The 26,468-nt window shown below is 37.8% G+C and overlaps 1 protein-coding gene across 14 annotated transcripts in view; it reads left to right on the top strand.

The window, feature by feature from the left end:
• HDAC9 (histone deacetylase 9) overlaps positions 1-26,468 on the top strand; it is a 459,183-nt gene that overhangs the window by 421,700 nt on the left and 11,015 nt on the right. For all 14 annotated transcript variants that reach the window (XR_005566228.1, XM_027738932.2, XM_027738931.2 and 11 more), the window contains 3 exons: positions 8,094-8,227; positions 17,311-17,395; positions 22,496-22,649. Coding sequence is in view for 13 of the 14 variants with exons in the window: in XM_027738932.2 (XP_027594733.2) it covers positions 8,094-8,227; positions 17,311-17,395; positions 22,496-22,649 (373 nt within the window). In the remaining variant the exon portion in view is untranslated. The remainder of the gene's footprint in view (positions 1-8,093; positions 8,228-17,310; positions 17,396-22,495; positions 22,650-26,468) is intronic.

The following is a 26,468-nucleotide window of genomic DNA, read 5'->3' as shown; positions in this document are numbered from 1 at the left end:
GAAGCAAAGAGAGCACTTCCACTTCAGTTAACTTGTTAAAGATCACAAATTGTATTGTACCTGAAGCTCTCATTCACCCAGCAGCGAAACATAGCCCTAATGTCTACAAAATAAAAAAAGAAAAAAGAATTTTAAAAAGTAAATATCTGTAATGAGAATGAGTCATATATTTCATTCTGAGCAAACAGAAAATAAAAGTATGTTCTATATATTTTCACCTTCTGTGCATCAGAACAAAGGAGCATCCATCCTACCTTCACCTGAGGCCGATGCAGCTCCCTGCCCTTTCTTGCGCTCCCACCAGGTTAAGGCTCCTGCAAACTCTGCTGTGTAATAACATGAATGACAAGGGTCTGACATAACTTCTCTATTTGTGGAGAAGGCTGGATAGAGCCACCTATGTCATTCAAATGGTAGCTACAGTTCCTTTTACTCAGTGGGGGTTTACCCACCGTTTCAAGGCATCTGTGTGTCCTTTTAATAGCACAAAGAGGTACAAAGGGACTGTTGTATGGGTTGAAATCACATCCTTGATTCTTACATGTTTTTGTAATAGAACAGCATAATAGAAAGTTGCTCAATGTATTTTACTTGGGAATTGCAATTAATCAGAAGACTATAAGGAGTCAGGCCCCAAAACTAGTTTCAATACCATTTCCTTTAGTGAGTTTTACACATTACCTTTTCAATAAGTGGTGACAGGCAGTGCATTTCTGGGTGATTATAGCATATGTCAGGTGGGGTTAACGGGCACAAGGCCAGAGGGAAAGTGAATAACCGCTTGAGATGTACAGTAATCCCTTAGAAATGCACTGCCTTATTCCCTTCTGATTTTATAAAATGATGTTTATTAAACAACGTGATCCAAATCCTGAGGGGCACTAGACCTCTGATACTAATACTGAGTTCACCAGGAGACTTGATGCCAAATTAGTCAGGAAATAGAGTGTTTACATCAAGCTATCCACCTAAAGAACCTATCCCTGGTATGCTTATTGTATCTATATTGCTAGTCTTGGAATGATGAATGATCCACATCTGGAGGCTAGGTCTTTAGATAATGGTAAATGCTGATTAACACTGGCTAAGGAACTAGCTCTTAATTTAATCCAATATGTTGATGTGGCAAGGTCAATAAATGACTGAAAATAAAGTGAGAGCCCTAATTTGTAGACTCTGAGAAACTGTATAAATTGGAAAGATTGCTTAGTCCGTGTTGCTTTTCTTGGCAGAATTTTATAGACCATCTTCAGAAAATGGCAGTCAGTTCTGAGCTTCTGAGTGATGGACTTTAAACTAGATCCTTTGTGTTAAGTCTCCTGTGTCAATTCAAAATTAACTGACTTGGCTTTTCATCAGTTAGAAAAAGAAATACGACTAGATCTTCCCATCAGATTATTTTCAGTCATAACTCAGTACCCACATTTCATATATATTCAGAAACTTCACCCTACATATTTTAAAAATGTGTCAAGTTGGTTTTATGGGCAATAGCATTATAATAAACTTCTCCAAACTTAATCAAGCTTACTGATTTATTTGTATAGTCAATAGTAGTATCTGATTTTTATTCCAGTGTGGATTAGACACAGATTCCTCATACTTTAAATTGATTTTTTTATCAGATGTCTTGTTTTTTAGGTAACCCCTTACTGAGTCTAGACTCAGATTTGGAGATACAATCATCTGTCACTTGTAACATCAAATGCATATATTATATATCTGTTTAAATCAGGCAACTTGATCAGATTTGGAAGAAGTTATCACGATAACTTGTGTATGCATTATCACCTTGGCAGATTTCACAGTACATAGGGCAGACATCATAGATAATTACTACTCTGATTAGTCCATCTCCACAGAATCCCTTTAGAGAGTTGTTAATCTCCAGGAAAAAACTCCCCAAACTCCATGGAGAATCCTCTCACCTCATAGATGAAGCAACAGCTTTTTCCAGAGAGATCTGAATCCGAGATTCTGAAATGCCACTTTGTTATTTGAAATTCTACAGTTTGTCTCTTGGCTTCTGTTTTCTGATGCAGAATGGCTATATGTTCTTGAAAAAAACAGTGAAGAACTCTGTTGTACGGATCATCTTGCATCCTGGCTGGCTTTACTTAGTAGAGGATTTACTAAATAGAAAGCAAAATAAAAAAAAAGGGCAGAGTTAGCAGGACAGTGGAGAAATTATTCCTTAAGCCAGCTGTGACACTGGGTAGAGATGAAGGGAATGTGAGGAAACAGAAAAAAAAGGAAGAGACAGAGAAAAGAGGTAGTAAGAATAGCGCTAAAATCATCCAACCATTTTGGGAATATCTGAAGGTTCCTCCTTTGACTCTGGCAGCTGAAATCTGTGGTTGAATATTTTCCCTCCGAATCCACATGACAGCACTGTAACAGCCCTAAAAACTTCATCATTATTTTGTACATTACTATGACCTTTCCTTGGAGAATGCACAATCCCTAGTGCCTGATAATGCAGGTTAAAAAAGAAATCACTTCCTTTTATTTTTAGCATGAATTAATTTGGAGAAAAGTTTGGAGGAGTCTTCTTCCTCCACGTATTTTCTCTGAGGAACACTTTGTCCAGTGGTCAGTGCTGCCATTATGTGGTGAAGGTGTACAAATTCCTCCTTCCTGAAGGACTAACCAAATGCAGCAAACTATATGACACACTTGGATACGTCCATATCTCAAGAGAGTTGAAGATACATAAACCATCTTATTGAGCATTGTCAAGGTGGCCTTTTACTGTAGTGAATCAGGTTTGCATTTTTTGGCTTTCAAAGAGGTATGCTATGTATCCTTGAATATGTACTTAATAGAGATTTAATAAGTTATGTTCAGTGTAGCAGCTAAAGAGCAGCTAATTATGAAAAGCATAGTGCTGTAGACCTAGCAAGCATGCAATAAAAACATCTATTACATAAATTGTTAATCCATAAAAAATGTGTTCCTGAGACCATTGGTATTTATTTAACATACAATTACTGTCTAATTTAATCTAAATTAAATGCCTGCTTGAGATGTAATTTGAAGTGTTACTGAGCTTCCTTCTCCGTTATTAAAAGCAAGAAATCAGCAGCTAATGCCTGGAGGCCAAATGTACCATTTAAATTCAGGTACCTCAACACTAACATTTGTAATTTCAGCCATTTGGAAAATGTTTTTCATAAGAATGTATTTGGCATTAAAATCTCCCTTTCCCCCTCACTCAAGGCCACATCCAGCCAACTGAGTCAAACCTCTGACTTAATCCAAATGAAGTTTTGACTGAATAAAAGGTCCTAAATTAAGAGTTGAGAATAAAATGTGTTCTCTTATCATAGAACACAAGCTTTGCAAAAAGTCCCAGCTCCTGCTAGTGCTGGAAGGGTCATTTGACTCCTGTATGGACATATTTATTTAGGACACGTACCCTAGTGAGTCAGGAAGTTATGTAAAAACTGACCCAGTTAATTTTAGATGCTATTGTTGGAAGAATATCAATGAAAATTAATCAAATAGTCACGAAGGAACCACAGGGAAGGAGCACAGAACACTGGTGGGTAGACTTTTGGCAGAGATCATTGCAACAGTTTTAATGAGAGGAAAACACATTCTCAAGTAAATTAGCGAGTAATGACATGATTAAATGGTAAATAATAGTTAAATACATGCTTGGAGGTCCAGGACAGAGACTGTGGAGTTTTTGTGTTTTGCATGTATTCCTCTCCAGGCTGCTCCAAGTATCCAGAGGAGCTCACCAGAACTGCCTGTAATTTAGGGTTGGGTTGTAGCTTTTAAGATACTGAAGCCAAAAGAGCTGTTGGGGCCCTGCTCTTGAGGCTGAGAAAGCTGAGGCTTTCTCCATACCTCTAAAGCTTCGCCAGCCTTTCGATTGTTGATGTGTCCTCGTTCCTTCACCAGCCGCCTCCAATGAGCAAGGGCCAGCACCACGGCTTTGTTCAGCCTGCCATCACCCAAAGAATGACTGTGCAGGAGACATCTGCTCTCCTTATGCACAGTGGTGGAGAGGGAAGGAGTCTCTTTTCTGCTGAGGCAGGTTTAGTCCCCACGAACTGGGTGTTTGCACATTTGCTGGCGAGCAAATTGAGTTGCATATATGACTGTTTATGCAAACACGGAGTGCTGTGGTGCTGGCTGGGAGTGCACCCCATCCATATGGTTCCTTTCCCTGGCTGCTGAGGAAAGGATGTGAAAAGAATAACATTCACAAGTTGTCTTCATTCTCAAATGTTTCTTTTACAAAATGGGAGGCTGTACATACAAACTCTGACTTGTTAGCTTCACTTCATCTAGCCGTAACACAACACATGGTTGTGTAATGAGTCTGTTGGAGGGGAGCTGACCCAGATAAGAGGTGTTTTATCTACCTTCTGTTTCCCCCTTTCCATTTCAGGTACCTCGAAAACAACAAAAGAAAACTGAAATAACTCTGGATTATCTTTTTAAACATCTTTTCTTGGTTTTCAGTAAGAACAGGTAGAGTACAGTTGCTCCAGTGACTTTGGTCAAATGAGGCAGAAGCCTCACCCTTGCCATTCCTTGCTGCTTGGCAGAACTACAAAGAGTGTGTGGGGACTTTGTCTGTTGTAAACAACAAAAAACCCCAGAGTCCTTACTGGGGCATCAGTCCACTAAAAGATGAATGACTTGCTTAGATGGTAATTCAAGTGATTATCACACTGTGTCCTTCAATAACAGCCTGACATCTTGCTCAGTAGTATAATACAATATTAATTTTCTCTCTTCCTGCCTTTCTGCAATAGAATATTTTCTTCCATAAGTCTGAATATTGTATCTCCTCCAATAATAGCACTGGAAGAGGAGAAAGGGTATAATTAAAAATTGCGTGTTACTTTTGTTTTGAAAGTTTATATTTTTACTTTGAGGGCAAATAACAGGTCATATACTGTTATTTATGTCTCTAGTGCATAACATATTTAAAATGGTTACAGTTTTAATCTAGTCTTTGCTTGAATGACAGTTGTACACCCACAGGTTTTTTGTCCAAAAAATATAAAACAGTTGGTGAGTGGGAATTTCAGAATTACTTAGTAGTGTTTTAATGTTGTTTCTTGTGGAAATCAAAGTTTAATCATAATATTTAATAGGATCATGGCAAATGAATGTTAAGTGCTTTTGCAAAGTTATACCCTGAATATCTAAATATGTGATCTGTGAAGGAAACAGGTACTTTTAAATTACAGAAATTATGAAAATAATAGTTGGCATAAAACCATTCTCACAATTTCCTGTCACACTGCATGAGCCTAATTTTAAAAAATGCTGCTACTTCTCTGAAGTACAAAGTCACTGAGCACATTTACAAGAAGATTTCAGCAGACACAGTAGAAGTGCCAAGAACTGCCGCTGATTTCTAGAAATTCATGAGAGTTGAAAGATCCAGGACTCAAAATGCTTATCTGACTCCTTTCTCACCTTAGACTTGGCCAGTGTTTGATCTCTTTATATCAGGGGAGATAATGGATTCTTTTAATGGTGCTTGTTACTATTTTCTTCTTGTTTTCCTTAATTATTTGGCATGAACTACAGCCCATCTTAAAACTATTATTTGACTGAGATTCCTTTCTTTCCATTTTCTTACTTCTGCACTCCAGGGGATTTCCTTGAGAAACTTATTATCTTTCCTAGGTTGCTGCAGTGACACAAGATCCAAGTTTCTTTATTAAGAATTTCCATAACTCATTCAGTCACCTGCAATGTTGGTACTGTTGGCTAAAGTTATTTCCTCACTTTCTAGCAAGTCACCTTTACTTTCTCAGGGTAAATACACTGAAGAAAGGCCCCATCATCTTAATTTGGCTTGGAAACACTTTTTCTTGTTACCGTGATCTTTATTAGGAAAGATGCTTTCTGTATGGCTCATTGCATCCTGATTCAGTCAGGGATGATTATTATAGCATTAATACTAGGAAAAACATTAGGAAACCAAGTAGACAAACTAATATTGTAACAATGTCTATGTGTTATGCTATGTGTGGTTGTCTAAAAGGAGAAAAAGGCATAGCAAGAGTCTTTACATTTATTGCCACATATACCTCAGAAGATTACAATGTGGTGGTAGCAATATTTGCCGTCATAAAAAATTTTCAAAATGTGCAGAGGAAACGTGATAGAGCTTTCCCTTCATAGAATCTGTATAACACAAAGGATAATGTTGTCTTAAAAGTGGTGTTGGATTCCTCACAGACCCAAAGAGTGAGTTACAGATGTGGGGAGCCTGTGCCTGTTCATTCTTCTTCATTTCCTTTAAATGCTGTATCTACGACTCGCTTTGCAATCTTGGCACTCTCTTCTTATGAACCCACAGATCTCATGTGTAACATGCAGACAGAAATAAATCCTATAGGTAAAAGAAACTAGAAGTTGGCTAAAGATCAAAGGTTATCCTCATTCCACTCCTTCCTTCACTTTTATTATCCTGTCTAAATTTGGGTTTTTGTAGAGAGGATTGGGTGGGGGTTTTTTTGGTTTTGGCGGTTGTTGATTTTTTTTTTGTTTCATGAGGAAAGGTTGAGTTTAAATGAGAGTTTAAGGTTTTATTTGTTTTTCAACCCTTTATGTAATTTAAACCACAGTGTAGTTACTTTGCTAGAATCAAGACTGCAGTACTTACAGGGTATAGAAGATTGTGCAGTGGCTCAAGGAAACAATATTTCACCTCAAGTGTTCTGTGATCATCTATAGATGAAGTGGCAAGTAGAGGAGGTTTTGTTGGTTTGGGTTTTTTTGTCTGCACAGATAATCCAAATCTGGTATCACTAAAGTCCCTGTTCTAAAAACAGTTGGATGTATGCTTAACAAAGTCCTAAAATGTAAACTAAATTAAACATGAGATTGCTTGTTTGCCAGATCAAGCCTTAAATCTGTGTCTTGGGAAATTTGCTGGAAAATATACTTGTAATTTTTAAAGTTTTTAATTTTCAATGGCCTTCTTCACTGGAATGTAGTAAAAAGATGTGGGTTTTTCTGTCTTTATAGAAGCCCAGGCTTTAGCAGGTACCTTCTAAGTGCTTTATATAAGGGTTTGAAATGCACTGGAATGAGTAGGGATGACCATCAGTAGAGCAACTAGTACAGACTAAGTGGAAAAGTTAAGAACAAGATGTGATGTTTATTTAAAGTCAATAGCTTCAAAGCTTTATTTATCATTACTTGCTTAAAAGAGATTAAGCAAAAACAATAGCTGTCCTAGGAAACTACCACAAAAATTCTTTCAAAAATCTTCACTCCAAATCGACATATTTCATGCAATTTTTCTTGTCATTAAATATGTAATAAATTAATTTTACTTGAATCACAGATGAAGACTTTGTGGTAGTGTTTGTGTAGTTATAGATCACCACAGAAAATGAAGTACTATCATTTTTGGCTATGGTGCAGAGTTTCTTAGAACACTGTTGGTCAGGAATGAGGAATACTGGTAGAGATAGCTACAAAGTTCTGGACAGTTTCAACTTACACCAAAACCTCGAATCAAAATAAGTGATCTAGTTGTTAGTGCTGCTTCCAAAAACACTTCAAGATGGAGCTAAGAGGTAACATATGTTTCCGCTATCTTTCAGTCCATGGTTTTATATTCTGAAACCCCAAATACAAAGGAAGAAGCAATTTGTAAATAAAAAAAATATTTCATCATCTCATTTTAAAAAAAAACAATTATTTTTAGTTATAGCACTATAGTTGAACTACAAATATAATTTGTCCTATCGATGATAAGTGACCAGAGTTATATCAGATCTCTCTAATGACATAGGTATATGTCACACATATGCAAATAGCAAGAGAATCCAGGGTGATAATGGTTAACGAAGGTAAGAAGAGAGACAACCACATGTTTCAACTAATCTCCAGCAATGAGGGATCAGCATGAGTGACATTATCTCACATCTGCCTCCAAACCATCTGGTGTGGGCCATGGTCAGAAACAGGATACTGGACTAAGTAAATCCTATGCTCCCTGTACAATATTTGAGAGCCTTCTGCGTTCTCGTGCACCAGATGTGAAATATGCCTGTAATATCTATTCTGCTTTAATTATTTGCACTACTGTATTTGAATACTAGGTTTTGGTCACCTAACCAAGCAATTGCTGAAGTTAGCGGATGGCCGTGTTGTGCTGGCACTGGAGGGAGGACATGACCTTACTGCCATCTGTGATGCATCTGAAGCCTGTATAAACGCCCTTTTAGGAAATGAGGTAAAACATAAATCATACTAGGTGGAGAGAATGATCCAAGTTTGCTGAAGCTGCTATCTTTGATATTGTTTTAGTAACAATGGTGTCAGTCTTTTTTTCATTTGACATAAAAACCATGGAATTTGAACATGTCTTAGAAATGAGCAGACCTCAAATGAGCTGGTTTGGATAAATACCTCTAAATTGGATTTTTATACAAATCCTTTAGTATATGCCTAAATTATTCCCAGTTCTGAGTAATATTTAATACCTCCAAATTGCTTTTAGTGATGTGCTGAATACAAGACTTGACATCATTGTTAGTCATTGGTGTGCATATTATCTATTCGGAATGGACCTTTAAGCCATCTATTGTGGAAAAAAAAAGTCTTTTGCAAAGTATCTGGTAATCTTAGGAACTGGATATTGCAAAGGCACTTTTTTTTCAGTATTTTGACACCTAACTTTTGAAACATTAATAAAAATGTGTTGAAGATTAAAAAAAAATTAACTTAAAAGTGAAGATCCAAGTTGATCTGTCTGTAGTTTAAATGAAGTTTCCAAGATTTTTCAGGCACTGTATATATTACTTAACAACTTTTGAGAGGAGACTATGAGACTAAGTAAATATGAGTATGTACCATTTATGTACACAAATGCAAGATAAGCATTCATATTAGTGAATTTTTTTCTGCTTTCCACTAGAAAATAGCTTTTCTCCTATAGATATGCTGAGAAGGAAAGCAAGCTTGCTAAAGGTGCAGCCAAAATAATTTATGAAGGAACAAAAGCCTTTACCATAAATTGTGAATTTTGCAAGATCTTGTTATAAAGTACAGTGTGTTACCTTTTTTTCCCCTCTGGGGAAGTGTTAATAGCTATATAATCCATCCAATCAAATGTATTAGTGCCAAATTGCAAGCTAGTCTGCCAGTTCCCTTCCAGTTCAAGACTTCATACCTATGTGAATAAGGTGAAATAACATGTCTTCTAATGGATGTTGATTAGAAAGATTTTCTTAGTGTTCTTTTCAACCTTTGCTTTTCATCTTTATGACACATCAAGAACAATATTTTAATGCTTATTATTTTTTACATTACACATACAATGACTAAAGTGTTAGCTTTTTCAAAGATAGATTCAGAAATGTAAACACCGAAAAAAAAAAAGGAGAAAAAAAGCTTTTGTTGGGTTTTATCTACTGCCACCTTTGACAAGCTCCACAAGGAAAGTTTTCCATTGTGGTGCTATGTGCTACTGAAAAAGCTGCTCAGCTGAAATATGGATTATGCAACCCAGCTTGAGGCATTTGACAGTCTTAGTTAATGCAGCATTGCCTTCCTGATTAGCTGCCATTCCAGAGCACTCTTATTGATATTTCTGTTGTCATCTTCCCTAGGAGAGTAACTTATGACATCAGTGGCTTTTCATAGCCCTTCTAAACTCATTCCTTGAAATTTGCACCCTTTTGGGACTAATGCAAATGGTGTGATGCTGATGATGTGATGTGTCCTCCTATGTGTAGGTGCCTGGGTCCCTCTATCCAGTTATGACCATTTGGTGGTGCTACCCATTTATGAAAACTGCCTTATTTTGTTTTAACACTATATCACACCCAACTATTTCTGCTGTCACTGAAATTATCCAAGAAAAAATACTGATTGTGAGAAAAAGGAACTGAATAAGTGTACTGGAATAAAGATTTTCTTCCATTTTAGAGTAATTAGAGACCAGGAAATTAGATAAATTGTGAGTCTATCTGTTTGCAAAATATAGCAAAGTAAATTTTGGGAGAGACAAAAATTCACTAACTGAGAATGAAGACAGAAATAACCATGCAGCCATTTTTAATTCACTTGTAAAAGAACATGTTCCTTAATAACTTGAGACATCTCATGGAATAAGCATTATTCTGATGTGCTCTTACAGCGTTTTCCTCTGGGACATGCATCAAATGGTCTGGTGCAGCATAATTTCAAAGACACAGTATGCTGTGGCTGCTAAGAAGAGAAAAGTACTCCAGAGAGGACATTGTTACCAAGACTACCATAAGAAACTGTCATTGGCTTAAAAGAATAAGTAAAGGTGTTGCCGAGGAGCAGACATTAATGAGGAAGTCTGATACCTAGTTAGAAATCAGCACATCTGTTGACATCTATAGATTTATGGCAATATACACCACATGGCCCACAGCGTATACATTGCTTGATTTCAGCATACTGTTCATGAACTTGCACAGCAAATTCCAAGCATGTTCTGCCCAGGACAGAAAAAAACTTTTTTTCTTTAAACAACAAATTACTGTAATTTGTGGATGCATTCTTCCCTAAATGCAATTCTTTACAGGTGATTAATAGGATAATTAGAACTTATTATCTGCCTTTCATTTTTACAAACAGTGGTATGTAGTGCAACCCTAGTTTAAAAACATTGGCAAGATGAACTTCAGTTCTAAACACTACACATATAATTGAACTCAAATTAGAAAGGTTGGGAAAGGCCTTTGTGAGGTACCCTGCAGTTTGTCAGATGTATTTATTCATGTGCTGAGGATTAGAATTCATAAACATTTTGCAGAGCTTTTTGAAAACTTTTTCTTTTGTTTTGTTGGTTTTGGCCAGGACTTGTCAATACAAAAATCCACTGTCATATGTTCTATTACCAGTAGAATAACATTTTTTAAAAGAACGGTAAAGCAAGCCACAACTTCCAACTTTCATGGAGCACTGGTGTGATATATAGAGGTAATATCAAATTTTCAAGTGCAAAATGCTTTCTTAATTTCTCTCTGAGCACCAAGAAGGAAAACAGTTTGACATCCAAAATACATAAATTTTGTTCTTATTTATGTATGGCTTATAGCTTAGTGATTTTTTTAGCAAGACAACTTTTCAATCTTCTCTTAAAAAAATGTGAGTGAAGACACTATGAAAAGAATGCCCTATCAAATTAATCTTCTTTAAATAATTGGAGCATGAGAAGACTGATAGAATTAATGTAGAACTTAGAAGAGATCCACACCCTTTCCGATCAGCAGCTGGAAAGCGGGCAAGACACCCTATAGTATCTGAAATGGCTCTATCTGGTTTGGTTGTGTGATTCCCTCCCTAAATAATGAGCAAATTAAAAAGGAAATTATAGAATTAAAGTTAAGGATAAATTTTATAAAGATAAATTATTAATTATAATGCTTACATATAAAATTACTTTTAAAATATTTTGATATCTTAGGTTTTTCTCTCCATGCTTCTGTCTACAAGCAGAAAATTTCCATGTCACTTCAAGAAAAATCCATTTGACCATTTGCAGAGCTAATTAGGAGCACTGTAGGTTATCTCCTTGGAAGGAAATCTTCCTAAGAGGTGAGAAGAGATTAAGCAGTTGGATTCCCTTGAAATCCAAAATGTAAACATGGAAAACCTTCTGGAAGGTGAAAAGGCAAGATGAGCATCAGTTGCCTTAAAATAGTCCTGAATTTTCTCAACATGATTTGCGAACTTGTCCATTAAAAGAGCATCTGTCAAAACAAAGGAAAAGATAGTTTCAGATAATTGCAAAAAAGACATTGCTTTTAAACATAAGCATTTCTGAGATTATGATATATGTGCTTAAAATTAATTATTTCATTTATATACAGTTTTTCAGAGATTGGTTATATAGTTTTAAATACTCATTTTAAAGTGTATATAGATATACATATTACTTCAATTAAGAAAACCATTAAATTTTAAGATTTGTATTTTATTCCAAGAGGTTTGTGAAAATTGGGTTGAATATTGAGATTTTCCCCCAAAATCTTTGTCACAGAGTGTGGAAGTTCCACACTATTTTGTTGATCCTAGCTTTGGTGCTATAAGACCTCTGCTATGACTTTTGGTGCAAGGTGGTGGTGAGTGAGGCTTCTCTGGACATGCAAGGGTAGGTTCTGCTTTCTTTCCTCCACATTACTTTTGAAGAGTCATTATTTGGATCTAAAAAGTCCTTGGGCTTAAGTTTTCCTTGAGATCAGTATGCTAAATCCTGCATCTTATTTCCAACATAACTGCATTCAGGTAGGGGCTTTTCTGCAGCCAGAAAGACTAAGGAAGGATTTCTTCAAACACAAAACTCTTTGTGTCAAAAACTACGGATTTAGCTCTTTCTTCATCCCATCCCTTTTCAAGCAGCCAGGTGTGATATTTCCGTGGGACACACAAGTCAGTCTAGCATCATGGTCCCTCTGGTCTGCCTCTAGGTTTGGGCAGTGTCTCAGCTCTCTGTCGTACAGCAGTTTGCTGTGGTCTATAACAAGTGATAATTAGTCACAGGCGGGGTCGTGCTCTTCTTTGCACAGAGGAAGCAGAGAAGTGCAGTCCACAGTGTGCTTTGCCCAGCGGGACCCTGCAACAAAGGCACAGAGAGGATGCATGTCTGTTCTCATTGACTGTGGCGGCCAACGCTGAATTTGGCCCTAAGTGTGAAAACATTTCTAAGTGACTAAATTTAACATCTTCTAGTAAATATTCTTCTGGCTTGAATTTCAGTCTGAAGCAGAATTTGACAAAACATTGTGATTGGTTGGCTCCCAAGCATGCTTGAAAACTTACACCGGACAATTTTCTTGCAGAGTGTGAAGTATGTGCTTCTTTCTTGCAATCTGTTGAGCTGGCATTTAGGAGGGGATGGTAATTTAAGTGGAAAGCTCGTACTCTGCAGCTTTCCTGCTGATGATGAAAAGTTGGCGTTTTCTTCTTTGTGGAATTCAGTGTGAATCTGGGGCTGCTTGCCAGCTAGGCAGCGAGCTCTGCCAAGAGGTCCTGGACTTCATTAAAAGGGGTTATTTACCAGAACAGGTAAGCATTCCTCTCTTCAAAATGGAAATATTCATGGAAGTGAATATGGTCTGAGATCAATTTTAAATTGCATGGTAAACTTTCTCACAATCTCACATCCTCATTGTTAATCTGAGTCTAATAGTAGAAAATAATTAAAACTGAGTCTGAGGCAACTGTCAACTGCTGCTGGCATAAACCCAGAGTATAGAAAGAAAGATTTCGATGGGATAGGAAACTGGAGCAATGTATGTGCCAGAGGACAGCATGGTGACATCGAAGTTCCCGAGGTGGTCAGTGCTAGTCAGTGAGTGGTTTGGCTGAGGAAACAGAATATTTTGATTCCAAAGTTACATAATGCCAAGGCACCACTTGTTTTTCAGGGACTGATAGGTACTAATGACCCGTTGTATTTTTGAACTTACTCCCTGCTGAAACGTGTTTTGTTTATATACTGCATTGTAACTGGATCACAAAACTACGCCTGAAGTGTTTTATGTGTAATCAGAGAGTGCAGTAACTTTGAGAAGATTGCTTATACAAGAACACATAATATGGAGGACCTGTGAGATCTTCTAAATTAGTCCTCTGTAATCATAGCCAACTTTAAGAGCAACAAAGCTCAGTCTTTGTGCTGATATGCTGATATGCTTTTTACACAATGTAACCAGAAGAGGGTGGTTGTAGTGCTTCCCCCTGCAGCCCTGGCATCCCTGAGGAGCCTGTCTGCCTTCTCCCCTTTCTCTGCTTCTGGCAGGACTCTCCATGCTTCTTACCTTATGCTTGCACTTCCCTCATTTGTCAGTAATCTCTAGCTCCAACAATCTTCACTGAAGCTAATCTTGATACTTTAAAACATGACAGTGCTAAGGACCATGTGGATATTGCTAGAATTTTCAGCTCAGTACAGACTGCTGTAGTTTCAAATTCTCTCTGCGTTCCCCAGGATCAATTCAGATCCCTTTTTGGGCACATAAAATTTCCATCATTAATTCCTTCTTCAAACATTTGTTGATATGCCTCTGGTAGATTTAGGCAGCCCAAGTGATTTTTGCCCATTTACATTGTTTTTCCTCCTTTGAAAATGATTAGTGGGCACGGTTTCTACTTTCATCTGCTACTTTGGGCACAAAAGCCCAATTCAGCCACATATAAGCTTTGGAAATGTGACCCTTTGTGACTGGTCTAAACTGCCTGTACAGTGGTTTGGTTATTTCTGCAGACTTGAGCTGTTCTTCTCTGAAAGATTTCTTTCCTGATGATGTATTTCCAGTGCTCTTTTCAGCTTTCTTCCTGGTAGCCTCCAGATTTAATACACTTCATGGTCTAATGCCAGTAAGAGTAGGAGGGAAGGTGATGCTGCCATATATGCCAGGTGTAGAGTGATTTCTTTTGTTCAGTGTTGGGTCTAACTGCTGATATTTTCCAGGGACACCTCTACGTCTATACAGTTGTATCCAACCATTGGATAACTGCCAACAGAAATCATTCTTTTGAATGCAGACAGTCTCATTTCAAAGTGTATAGAAATAGCTGCCATAACCCACTGTCTTTATTTCTGCAGTGTTTTTGTAATGGTACTGCATTTTGGGCTGAGCAGGGTATATGATGTAATGAACTTTCTTGTGGAGCCTGATAAAGTTGCCCTGATATGAAAGAGGGTCTTAGGTCTGTCGGGCTATCCTTAAGGGTGAGGAGACAGAATAGCTCAGGAATCTGCTTCAGCCAAGCTTGATATACAAAATGAAATTTTTGTGGAAAAAAGAGTTGAGGAAATGATCAAACACAACCATTATACTCACATCACCTACAAATCTGTTAGTAGAGCTAACAGACAGAGTAATGTTTGGGAGAAGTGTTGAATGTTTTACTCTTTCTTTAAGGATTCATCAACTTATGCTGATTTCTAAAAACACACCTGCCATTTCTAAATACTCACCTGATATGTCTAGATATTCAAGTGCAGCCTACTTGTTAAAAAAATTATTTCTATACTGATAAATAAAGAGATGAGTTTTATAGATTAAGAAATATCAAACCTTTTTTTTTTTTTATTTTGGGTCCTGCAAAAATCCTACTCTAAAGAGGGCAATAAAATATCCACCTTTTACCAGAAAATCTCCTCTAACTGTCTCTGCATCAGTTGTTCCCAGCTAAATACTTAGTACAAAAGGTCTGCATAAAGAATCTCGAGGTATTGAAAGGGAAAAGCAAGACACAGCTCTCACATATTGCAGTCTGGCAATTCCATAACTTTTACTATTATTCCTACTGCTATAGCTTGGAGCTATTTTGTTCTGTTTCAGGGAAGTGAATTGGTCATCAAAGCCTTAGGAATTAGGAAATTGTCAAAACAGAACCTTAAACTACTCTTTGCTTCCCCTTATGTGTTCCTGTACCCAACACAACCAAACAAACCTTTGGTTTTGTACTCTTCCTGGACAAATGATAGATTACTTTGAACAGAAAATGACTAGTGAAAAAGCAAATGCTATTTATCAAGGTATAGATCATTGGTTTAAAATCTATAAAGCTTGATCTGTTGGTGGGCATTTTTGCAGATACAGAGTTTCCCCACAGGCACTTGCAAGAGTTACCAAATAGAGTAACCTATGAAGATCATAAAGTAAATGTGGTTCAAGAATTGCAAATGTATCTGTAAATATTATTTGTATTGTAATTGCTGTCTTTGTTCTAATCCATGATGCATATTAGATAGCAACAATCTTCCTTTGCACGTTGACCTCTTTGGTAACAAAGTAGAGCTGGGACCCAGTCAGGTCCAACCAGCACTTCTCTGCACACTTGTTCACTGTGCAGAATGGAATAATTTATGCTATTTGAAAACAAAACATAGTGCTATTGTTTCTAGCCATAAGAAAATCTTCCAGCTGCAATGCCATATGGGCTTCTAAGGCAATAATGACATGAACAGTCCTGTTCATTTTAGTTACCAAGACTCCAAAAGACTGGTGATATTTGCAATGTCTTTATTGCTGACAGGCATTCACTGCTGATTGTAACAGCAGGATCCCAGAAGTTCTGGGATTTGTAGCTGAGCTTGCTTAAAATAGCACCACTAAGGGAGTATCCACACTGCAGTTACTTTCCACTTTATTTGCTTGGATCAAAGTTGATTTTATCTTGTTGGTGAGTAGCAAAGCAGCAGTAGCAACCTGAAGGACAATATATGATGGCTACTGAACTATTAACTTCACAGAGGAAGCTCCTTGGGTGGGCTTCACTTGACCTAGTTTAAAATAGACCCAGGCATGCTTAAGAAAGGAGTTTTGTCTGCAGTACAGATGTCTCCTGTCAACGGTGGTTGAACTTTCTTAGCTTTAGAGAGGAGAGATTGGTATTGATAATGCTCTTTTTGGTCCACCTTGACACAGTTGCTACTCCTCAGGAAGCACGCCTGCACACTCAGCTATGGCAGCCTATGTGGGGAAGCAGAAAAAGTGGCTGGATAGTTCAAGGAGAATATAGTTATTAGAGTGAAAGAAGAAACATTTAGCCTAAACAATTTTTTAACCTTTTTCTAGGAGAAAATGTGTGGAAGGTGGATAAAAAAATCTCACGTGAGTGAATTTCAAAATACAGTTTGCTTGGTATATCTATCCATTTCAGGACAAAAATAACTGTGCGGTAGCTGAACACTTTGTGCTAATGCAGCCCTACTCAAAGAATATGGAATTAAAACTGACTAATTAAAATGCAGCTGATTCTATAAAAAATTTACTTAGAGAACTCTTACTGTTGATCTGCATAACCCTTTTTTATCTACTGCTTTATTTGAAATTAATGTAAAGTTAGTAAAAGCAGCTGTGTTTTATGGTTTTCCCCTATAAACCTTAAAATGTGTAAGATGGTTAGATGTAATAACACCAGAAAAATAAAGATAATAGAGTGCACGCTTTGGTTCCAGTGCGGCTTCAGCAAGGTTTTGTTTGGAGTGCCCAGCTGCGTATACAGACACAGTGGAATTTGGTTTGTGAGGAACCTACAAAAATTACACAAATAACTAGCATTTTTTTAATGAATAATACACAGACATGCACCTGCTTCAGAGACTCCATAGATTAGTCTTGCAGCCAATAGAAAAGCCCCTTGGAATTCAATTACATGGCTGGAAAACAGAAAACAAAATCATGGCTATACATTTAGAACTGATATCAGCAAAATGTTAACCAGTTCTTGGGCTGAGTTTTTCCTGAGGATTAGGTTGTTTCAGTTTGTTTTATGTCTCTGTGGCTTATTGAATATTTATATTATTCTATTCTATTCTTTCAGCTGGAGCCTCTCCCGGAAGATGTTGTTCACCAAATCCCCAATATGAATGCAATAGCTTCTTTAAAAAAGACCACTGAAATTCAAAGTATGTTTCTCAGTTTGAGTTGGTGGGTTAGTGGGTTTGGATTAATTTTTTATTATTAATTAATGTCATAGACATTATTGTTTCAGAGAAAAAAAGTGGGCAAATGTTTTATGTATAAACTGACATGTTGTGTCTAATATATGTATAGCTATGCTTTTATTTTTGTTTCTTTGACATCTCTTTGTTTCTGCTATGTATTTAGCCTTAAAAAAACTAACACACTAAAATTATTTATAGAGATTTCTGATTCCTGAATATTCCCAAATCTTTTTATTCCAGAGCAGCTTGAATGAAATAGATGCTTGTCAGTGAGGGACAAGAACAGACAAGTAAACTAGAGCTCTAACAAATAGTTTCTTCAGATTGTTTGTTCTGCTCTTTACAAGGTACTCACTTTGAGATGCATAGGAGCTTGAGATAAAGCTAAAAAGCTCCACATGGGCACTGATCCATGCAACAGTATTAAAAATACATTATTCTGTTTCTGGTGCAGAGGGTATGTTATAGTTTCACTTTTGTGCCCTGACCCTAATCCTTTGCTACCCAGATGCTTCAGGGCATTTGCTTACTGAAGAACTTTCTCTATGCCATCAGTTGCTTTAATCCAACTGAGCACGCTTCCCTTAAGTTCTCTCCCCTTCTGTTCTCTGCCATTTTACCGAGGCAGTGGGAGCTTCCTGACTTCTAATGTTTGCTGGCTCCTTAACAATAAAAAATGGATAACAAATGGTCTTTCTTCATGTTAGATGAATCACAAATAATTGGGATTCATCTACATAAAATAAAAACCACCGTTTTTAAAAGGGACACCATGCATTATCCACTGATCATGCAGTACTTTCCAATCTGATTTGAGTTGTAAAGTGACAAAGGAAATTCATTGTAGGCATATAATTTATCCTTCATATCCAGTAGATACCTATATATGTAAATGCTCTAAGTAAATCAGCTTTATATGATATATTCCAGTAAATCCTTTTTACTGAGTGGTATGTCCTAGGGTATCTCATGAGTTAAAATTCCATGTTAGTAATCTGTTAATGATCTGGAAGGAGTCAGCAAGTTAAGGAGACTCATGTACTGTGCAAGATAGTAAAGATTTTCAAATTATAATAAGGACAGAATGCTGCACGCAGGCCACAGACATGAGGAAAGAAGATGCAATTCTGTTTTAAATAAGACATGTATTTAACAGAAAATGGATCTGAAGCCAAAAAAGGGTGAATTGAGAAACAAACAAAAGAATGGCTCTAGAAAGGCATGGTGTCTTTACTAGAAATACACACAAATGATGGCAATTGAGAGAGAAGGGGTGGATTTAGGAATGAATATATAGTGTAAGTCTGAAAACATAGTCCAGAGCTGTGCAGAGTGACTTAATTTTGCCACACTTAGGTTTGAGCTGAACCAGTACAGTCCTGCAGTCCAGTAGGCTGTTCTTCGGAAACCTAAGTCAGGCTGCTCGGGGTTTGGAGCTATTCATACTCAATATTCTGCCTTTTCTTGCAGATATTACCTAAAAAGTTATGTATACCTCGTTTTGTCTGGAGAGAGACCAAGTATTAGAAAGGAATATGCTTGGATGACAGAAAGGGGCACTGAGGAAGTTCAGTGCAGCTTTATGGATGATTCATATTTTGATCTAAGAGAAGCAAGTGTATGTGGAATATTATGGGGAGTTATGCAGGCTGGAGAGCATTAGGTTGTGAAATAGCACCTCAAGAGATACTGAGAAAACCTGATTTGCTTGGATCTTTGTTTGCATGTATATTGGGTTTGTTTTTCTGTGATCCAACTTTCATAATTAATGTTAGCAATATTTTAGACCAAATAAGTCCCTCCTCTGTGCTCTTTGCAAAAAAATTGAGGCTACAGTACTTAGAAAATAAGAAACAACATTTTTCTAACTAAAATAGAATTTGTATAAATGTTTTGTGTGTGACAGTGATCCAGAGATCCTTTGGAAGTTTAATAGATTTGGAAATAGCAGTTCCCACACCCATGTAATATGCTATTTCTAAACAATCCTGTTCACCAGCTTGAATACCACCCCCAAACACTTCTTTTTTCAAGCAAGCCATGGTATGGCATGTCCAAATCTATCTGCGAAAGGCAATTGCAAATGCCTGTAACAGTGACAGCAACTTTCCCTTTTATTATTTCCTGGTAATAATCAGTGCTCCCACAAATCTTTGAGGGAGACTTAAGCACATTTTCATGCTGAAAGCCAAAGCATACCTAGAAGACTGATTTGGTTTCATTGTTTTTTTCTTGCAAGCCGTGATTGCTCATGTTTTGTATGAATGAAACCAGCAGCATGCTTCATTCTTTCCCCTGAGTTCCACCAAGTTCTTCTCAATGAATGTAACAGGACCGGTAGAATTTCACATTCCAGTAGAGAACAGCAGAAATGGCATTTTCAGAGATGTGAGCAATTTGAGGCAGATGCTTTTTGAGCTCATTTAATTGTCAATCCACAGCATACCTAGAACTTGTAACAAAGCTCCTTTGCAGCTGCATGCTGTGATTGCCTCTCCATTCCACAACACCTTGCCGGCAAATCTTTCAGCTGAACACGGATCAAGGCCTGTAGGTTTTGTGTACAACACATAAATGTTGTCCCAGATAAAAAGTAGCTTGCAGAGCTGTTCTGCTTACCCCAGGTGTTTGTAAAATAGTTTTCTGGTTTTAAAGAAAAACCTCTTGTTGCTTTTTCACAAGCGTCACAAAGCTCTCTTTGCATGAGGTACCTGCTGCTACCCGGATGCTATTCCTAACTGGGACTGCTTTAAAATTTCCTCCCACAAAACCACAAACACCCTGCCACGTACTTCCTTTCTCTAGGACCCTCCGCTGCAGTATAGGTGCTGCCACCTGCCTCCTGGCCTGACTTTACTCTCTTTATCACTGAAGCCCCTCTCATAATTCTCAATGCATGGGAACAAGGAAAATCACCAATCACGTGGGAGCAAAGGGCAGTTAAATGGGCACAGAGAGCCCACTAATATGCTTGAATTGGCTCTGAGTTTTAATGTTACAAGAAAGTCAGGATTCAGGGGGCAGCTGGTGTGTGAGCCTGTGTGTGAATGAACGAATGTGATGTAGCAGTCCTCACTGATGCTGTTTTATTGTTGCTGCAGGAGAGCAACACAGTGGTAGCTGGGTACTAATATTTTATTTTATGAATAAGAGCCCTTGAAAACTCCAGCAGTGAACATGGGTTCATTTCTTTTATAGGCAAGAGGGGGTATTATTCCCATGCCAACAGATTTGATTTTCTTGCACATCTGTTTCTGCAACAAAAACCCCACCCACTCTGTGAACATTTAGCTCATAAATTATAGGGTTTGAATTGGGTGTATATTGCAAAGACTGACTTTTGCACATATGATCTGTGAGAACATTGTGGAATGCTCATATAACTTTTTTGTTTGTTTTTAGTGTATTTTTTAATGAATAGAGAATATGGTCTCTGAGCACAGTAATAATAGAGAATATTTTTGTCTTGTATTTATAAAATTTGCCAGGCTCCAATCATTGAGCCTACTGTTATGTACATAACTTTTTAGCTCTGTCTTTCATGTTTTTGGAGCAAAGCCAAACTCCTAACACTTAATCTCAACTTTGTAGGATACTTAATACACTTTACATTTTATCCCCAGAAGGTCCCCGTTATTTAAAGATTCTGCTAACTACTCAAACGTGCACACTATTAGAGTTCAAAGAAACACTCTGGCCGTGCTCACTGGTTGTTCTTGAAGATTGACTTGGGCTTTCATCTTGCAATGATGTTTTTGAATAAAGACATTTTCAGGCTTTATTGACAGCTGCTTTCTCACTGGAGGGAAAAGTTCATCTTTCCAAAAGCCTGAAACTCTGTTGAGAGCTGTGTTACCAAAGAAGTGGTTTTCAGCAGCCTGTGTGCAGCACAGGCAGCACCACTGCTGGCCTGGCCTCCCAGCTGTCAAAGCCTCCAACTACCCTCTGGATAAGCACCTCAGCTCAGCCCACTGCCCAGCTGCCAAAATCCTCCTTTTAGTCCTCGGAAAAGTCCCCTACTTGATCCCCACTCTTTCACAGCTGTTGAAACCCTCTGTCTAATTCCCAGATAAGTACCCTGATCCAACCTCTGCAGCAGCTGCTGAAAGCTTCTTGCTAAACACTGAATAAGCTCTGGTCCAGACTTCCCAAAGCTCCTAATTCCCAGGTGTCATCCACCTGGCAATTAGAGAGCGCTCAGTGTTTTACTGGACTATAAGAAATATATATGTAAATTCTTACTTGTTCATATGGCTATGAATAATCAACCTATTTTTTAATAACCCTGCAGTAGCAGACAATTTTATATGTTGAGGATGAGTCACCTGCCATTATTGTTTGTGTCTCTTGAGGACCTTCTTCTGTTGCAGGCAGAAAGCTAAAAATATTCATGTTTTTAATCCAACGCTGTGTTTTTACACGGCAAATTTTACGCAGCAAACCAGAAGTCTCTATTCCTTGTGATACCTGGCAGCTTTCCAGCAACAGCCAGTTCATATATGAAAGTTTTAAATAAATTATTGTTCTAGTATACGCCCTGAGGTTGGAGGAGAAAGAACATCCAGGACTAACAAACCTGATTGTTCTGGCAACACCACTTCAGTCCGAGCTGGCATTTCTGACTTTTTTCCTTTTCAAGACAGTGCTGTGTGAGCACTTTGTACAATAATGTGCATTTTTCTACATTTTGCTGTATATGCATCAACTTTCTGCCATATCAGAACTTCTAGTTATTAGCCCTGCTCTGAACTCTCTTCACCTTGCGTAGATAAAGGCAATAGCCTGCCTGACAATCTGTGTTCATTAGTCTGTGTGTTACTCCTCCAGTTTATTACCTTCTGGGGAAGGGTGTGACACAGCCCTTGGAATGAAAGCACTTTCCAACTTGGCATTCCTAGGTTCAGAAATATATGTCTTCACTGCAGTCTGAAATTTCAACTGTACTGCTTACACCACAGTGATTTTAAATTATAATCACTCAGTGTTGAACTAACTGATTACTGTGCTTGTACCACCATGCTAGCTAAAATTCCCATAAATTATTATGTGTGTTTTCCTTAGGCAAGTACTGGAAGTCAGTGGAGCCATACTCTGTGCCAGTGGACTGTGCTCTGGCTGAGTCTCAGCAACAAGAGAGGGAGGAGACAGAAACGGTGTCTGCTATGGCCTCTCTTTCAGTGGATGTTGAGCAGTGTATCCCTCAGGAAGGCAGCAGGTAAGTGTATGAAATCATTAGAGAGAACAAGCCTTTTGCTCCAGCCAAGTGAGATGAAGAAATAGATAGGCTAGGCTTGCTTCAAAATTATCTGCTGATTGAGATACTGGAAATTTTCATCCCTGAATTTGAGTACTCTCACTTGGCCTCTGGAAGCAGAGGTATTCTGTGCAAGCACTTTTGCTTAGTTTTTTTTTTTTTGGTGTGTCTATTTCTTCACTAAAGCTCATGATTAGTACAAGGACCTTGTTTTCTTCCCATGTCTGATGCTCACTGATGCATAAAAAGTGCAATATCCATATGAGGTAAATAGACATGATCAAATGTAATCAACCATATTCTTTTCTCATTGGAAGCTTTTCAAATCTGTTTTAGTTTTAATTTTCTAGGAAGGTATTTAACACACAGATAAATTTAATAAGAATGGACTTAAATCATTATTAAATTATATTAGACAGGCATTAAAAGTTACTTCCCTGGAAGCAGTGGAACAGTGCCAGTATAAAACTTAAACCAATCTTGACAAGGATTAGGGCCAACATTTTCTGTGTACCAAGATGAAGGTAGACCGGCAAAGAATGAGAACACTGTTTTTTCCAGCTTGTCATCTGCTTTTTACATTAATGAAGATTGTTTTCAATTTCCAAATTGAGAAAATGGTACAGTAAGTGCTGTTGTGTTTTTTGCCAATTACAGAAGAAAAGAAAAATGGATAGCCACTGAATACTGTGTCATCTACAATCAGAAAAGTCACTGCAGAAGTTTTTGGAATTTCCTATTTTTTCATTTTAAGGACAAACATCCCTAGTCTTCACCAGTAGAGAAAGACCCAAAATGTAGTGGAACCATTCAGTTTCCATCACAAAGAAAAAACAGGAGGGAGGAGGAAAGATGAAAAAAGCCTTATAAGGAGACTCATCGGCTCCCTGAAGGGTATGGAGCAGAGCTGTAGCAACAGGAGAGAAAGGAGGGAGCTGTGGGTAGGCAGAGCAGTGATGGGAGTGGAGCCAGAAGGGTCCATGGCTCCTACATTGTGACAGCTTCTTATTTAAATAAATTCTTCTTATTTGCTTCGGTTCTTGCCTCCCACATTGGATCTTTTAGTCAGAACTGAACTGATAGGCACCCAGGGGACTAGTGCAGTGCTCAAAGCTGTGGATGTGTTTGGGAGCGAACATCTCTTACAACAGTGGGAACGCTCATCTGTCAATGAGTTGAGAGGCACAGCTCAAAGGGAGACACAGGGAGAAGAGCTAGCTAGTAAAGTTCACAGTATTTTCATAATTACCTTTCCAATTGTAATTGTAGTTTTAATATTCTGTAGCTGTTCTTGTGCTAGTATTATTACAAACAAATTCACAAAAGCTTAGAGAGGAATCCATGATGAACAGAAGATGTATTTTAGATTTGTGACTGTGCTAATCAGTGCTCAGCTAAGGAATAATGTAAGAGTTTCCATATAAATTTCTAACAGTTATGAGACACTTCTGCTACCTAGGGACAGAAAGGTACATACGTGTTGCATAGCTCTGAAATATAAAGAATTTTACTTAAAGTGTTGGAACTAATGTAGTCAAATAAAACAAAGCTTTAAATTGTCTGGAAAAGGGTGTGGTTAATTCTGTGTATTTTTACATTGCTGAGAATAACCAAGAATTGTATTTGTTATGTGCCTCCACTCACTTAAAACTACAGCTATTGAAAGCAACTGCTGATCCTGTGTGATTTGAACAAAATAACCCTTTAGCTAATGCTGCACTTAATTATTGTACTTTTTACCTACCAACTGATAACCCGTGACAGTTTCCACCCATTGTGAAAACAGAATTTCAGCACAGAACTGAGAAAAATGGAAAAAAAATAGATATGCTGAATTGTACACAAGTGGAATTCATGTGGCTGCCAGATTCATTACACTTCATCAGTTCTGGACTCTTATAGGGACCATTCCATCATGATGAATTGTTTTGTGGAAAAATGGCTTCGTTTGAAATATCTTCTGTGGTGCTGCAGACATTTGTCAGTAGCACAAAAAAAAAGCCTGCACACACACGTGTTCTGAAGTTTGCTTCCACGTTCGTTACCCACAAAGAGGTCACATGAAGCCAGATTGCCATCAGGGAGTGACAGGACAACAAAAGTTCTGTCCCCTTGGACCGAAATTGATAGTTAGGTTTCTGAGGCTTCTGGGCATCATTGTCTTTGTTTTCTTCCTGATGAAGGTAAGGAAGAATATGGGATCAAAAATGGCCCCCCTAAGGGTCTGATTCTGAGGGTTGTCTGAACTATGGGGAGACCTGAGAGGACCTGGATGCACTTTGAAAATGAGTGAAAGTCCATTATGGGATGTCCAGGGACTGATTCTGTGACATTGCACACTTTTTGGTTCTGTATGATTTCATTCATTTCATATAAACATGCTGTTCATTTCATAGGCACATACCAACACAAACTGCAGTAAGGTAGAGATAAGTTCAACCTTGCTTTTTCACATATTTTGATTTTTGTTGTAATAAAGGACTATGTATGCAATTCTTCTTCTCCAGCCACTTCCTGTGGCAAACACAGGGCTGCAGGGATGTGAGAAGTCATGTGGGGTCTCAAGCCCTCTTGGTAAGACCACCTTAGATGCGCCCTTCCCCCTACTGTTGTGGATGGGGTCACCTTTTGAAGACCTGTTGCAAGCTTTTGCATTGAGTGTTTGTTTGGGAAAGTTGTTTGTGACAGGTAGAGTGGGATGAGAGCAGAAAGCACTGTGGCTGACAAGTTGGCCTGAAGGGCTCCTTGATTACACCAGGAGTCCATTTACTTCCTCTTAATTCCCACCACGGTCAGCCAGGCTGATAGTTCTGGCCTGCAACTCTAATCCTGTTTCACTGATTTGATGATAAAGATCCTGTCGACTTCGGATCTGGATGGTCAGGCCTCCAGATGAAGAGAGCAGCAGCAAAAGTCTCTTTGTGGGAAACTCTTGCCAATTATGTTGGAGGATATATTGGTGTTTGGAGTGAGATGACTCACTTTAAACTCAGATTTTGGGTAAAGGAGCTCTTTTCCTGGCCAACTCATATCTGACTCATTTACCACTGATGAATAAAGGATAAAATGCTCCTGGCTAAGGCCCATATTAAGTATTTCTATTTCTTTCTTCTCTCTTTCTTTCTTTTCTTCAAGTGACAGTGCTGATTACTTTTTTACTTGATTTTCTCTGGCAGGGTAAATGAAGAAAAACGTGAAAAGCTGCTATGCTGTTGGTGTTTTATTTTACCAAAGCACAACTCTGCATTTTAAAGTCCAATTGAATCTTGATTATAGACTTCAGAAGAGAACAGATATAGAATAAAGGGTTTGTGGATAGGAAAGAAAACATGCATGATGCTAACACAGATTTAAATACAGATGCAATTAAAGGAACAGGCATGCTCTATAAAACATTTCTAACTACCAAAACTTTAGTGTGTTGATAACTGTTTATTCCCTATGTGAGATACAGATTTAGCTGATTAGAATTTTGCTTTGGCCAGACATCTGTTTCAGAAATCGTGCTGTGAAAATACTCAGTACCCTGCTGTCTCTGATACATTGGAGCTTCTGGATGTTTCTTCTTAAAATGGAAAAAAGAAAAGGGTGTGGAGGGAGATCTCTTGCACTTACTATTTTTTCAGGAAACAGTAAATCTTGAGAATGACATTTATCGGAATTTGACTTTATGGCTCTGATTCAGCTGAGCGTAGATTTTACTCAAATGGAAATTAAAACAAAGTTTTATTTAATTTAAATTTAATTTTTACTCTTGATGTTACAGAGCTACCAGTTGCA

This window comes from Pipra filicauda, unplaced genomic scaffold (genome assembly GCF_003945595.2).
Source record: "Pipra filicauda isolate LSUMZ 115617 unplaced genomic scaffold, ASM394559v2 scaffold66_size7647185_pilon, whole genome shotgun sequence".
Taxonomy (NCBI): domain Eukaryota; kingdom Metazoa; phylum Chordata; class Aves; order Passeriformes; family Pipridae; genus Pipra; species Pipra filicauda.
Note: the sequence above shows the minus strand (reverse complement) of the source record. Positions and strands in the feature narration are given on the sequence as shown.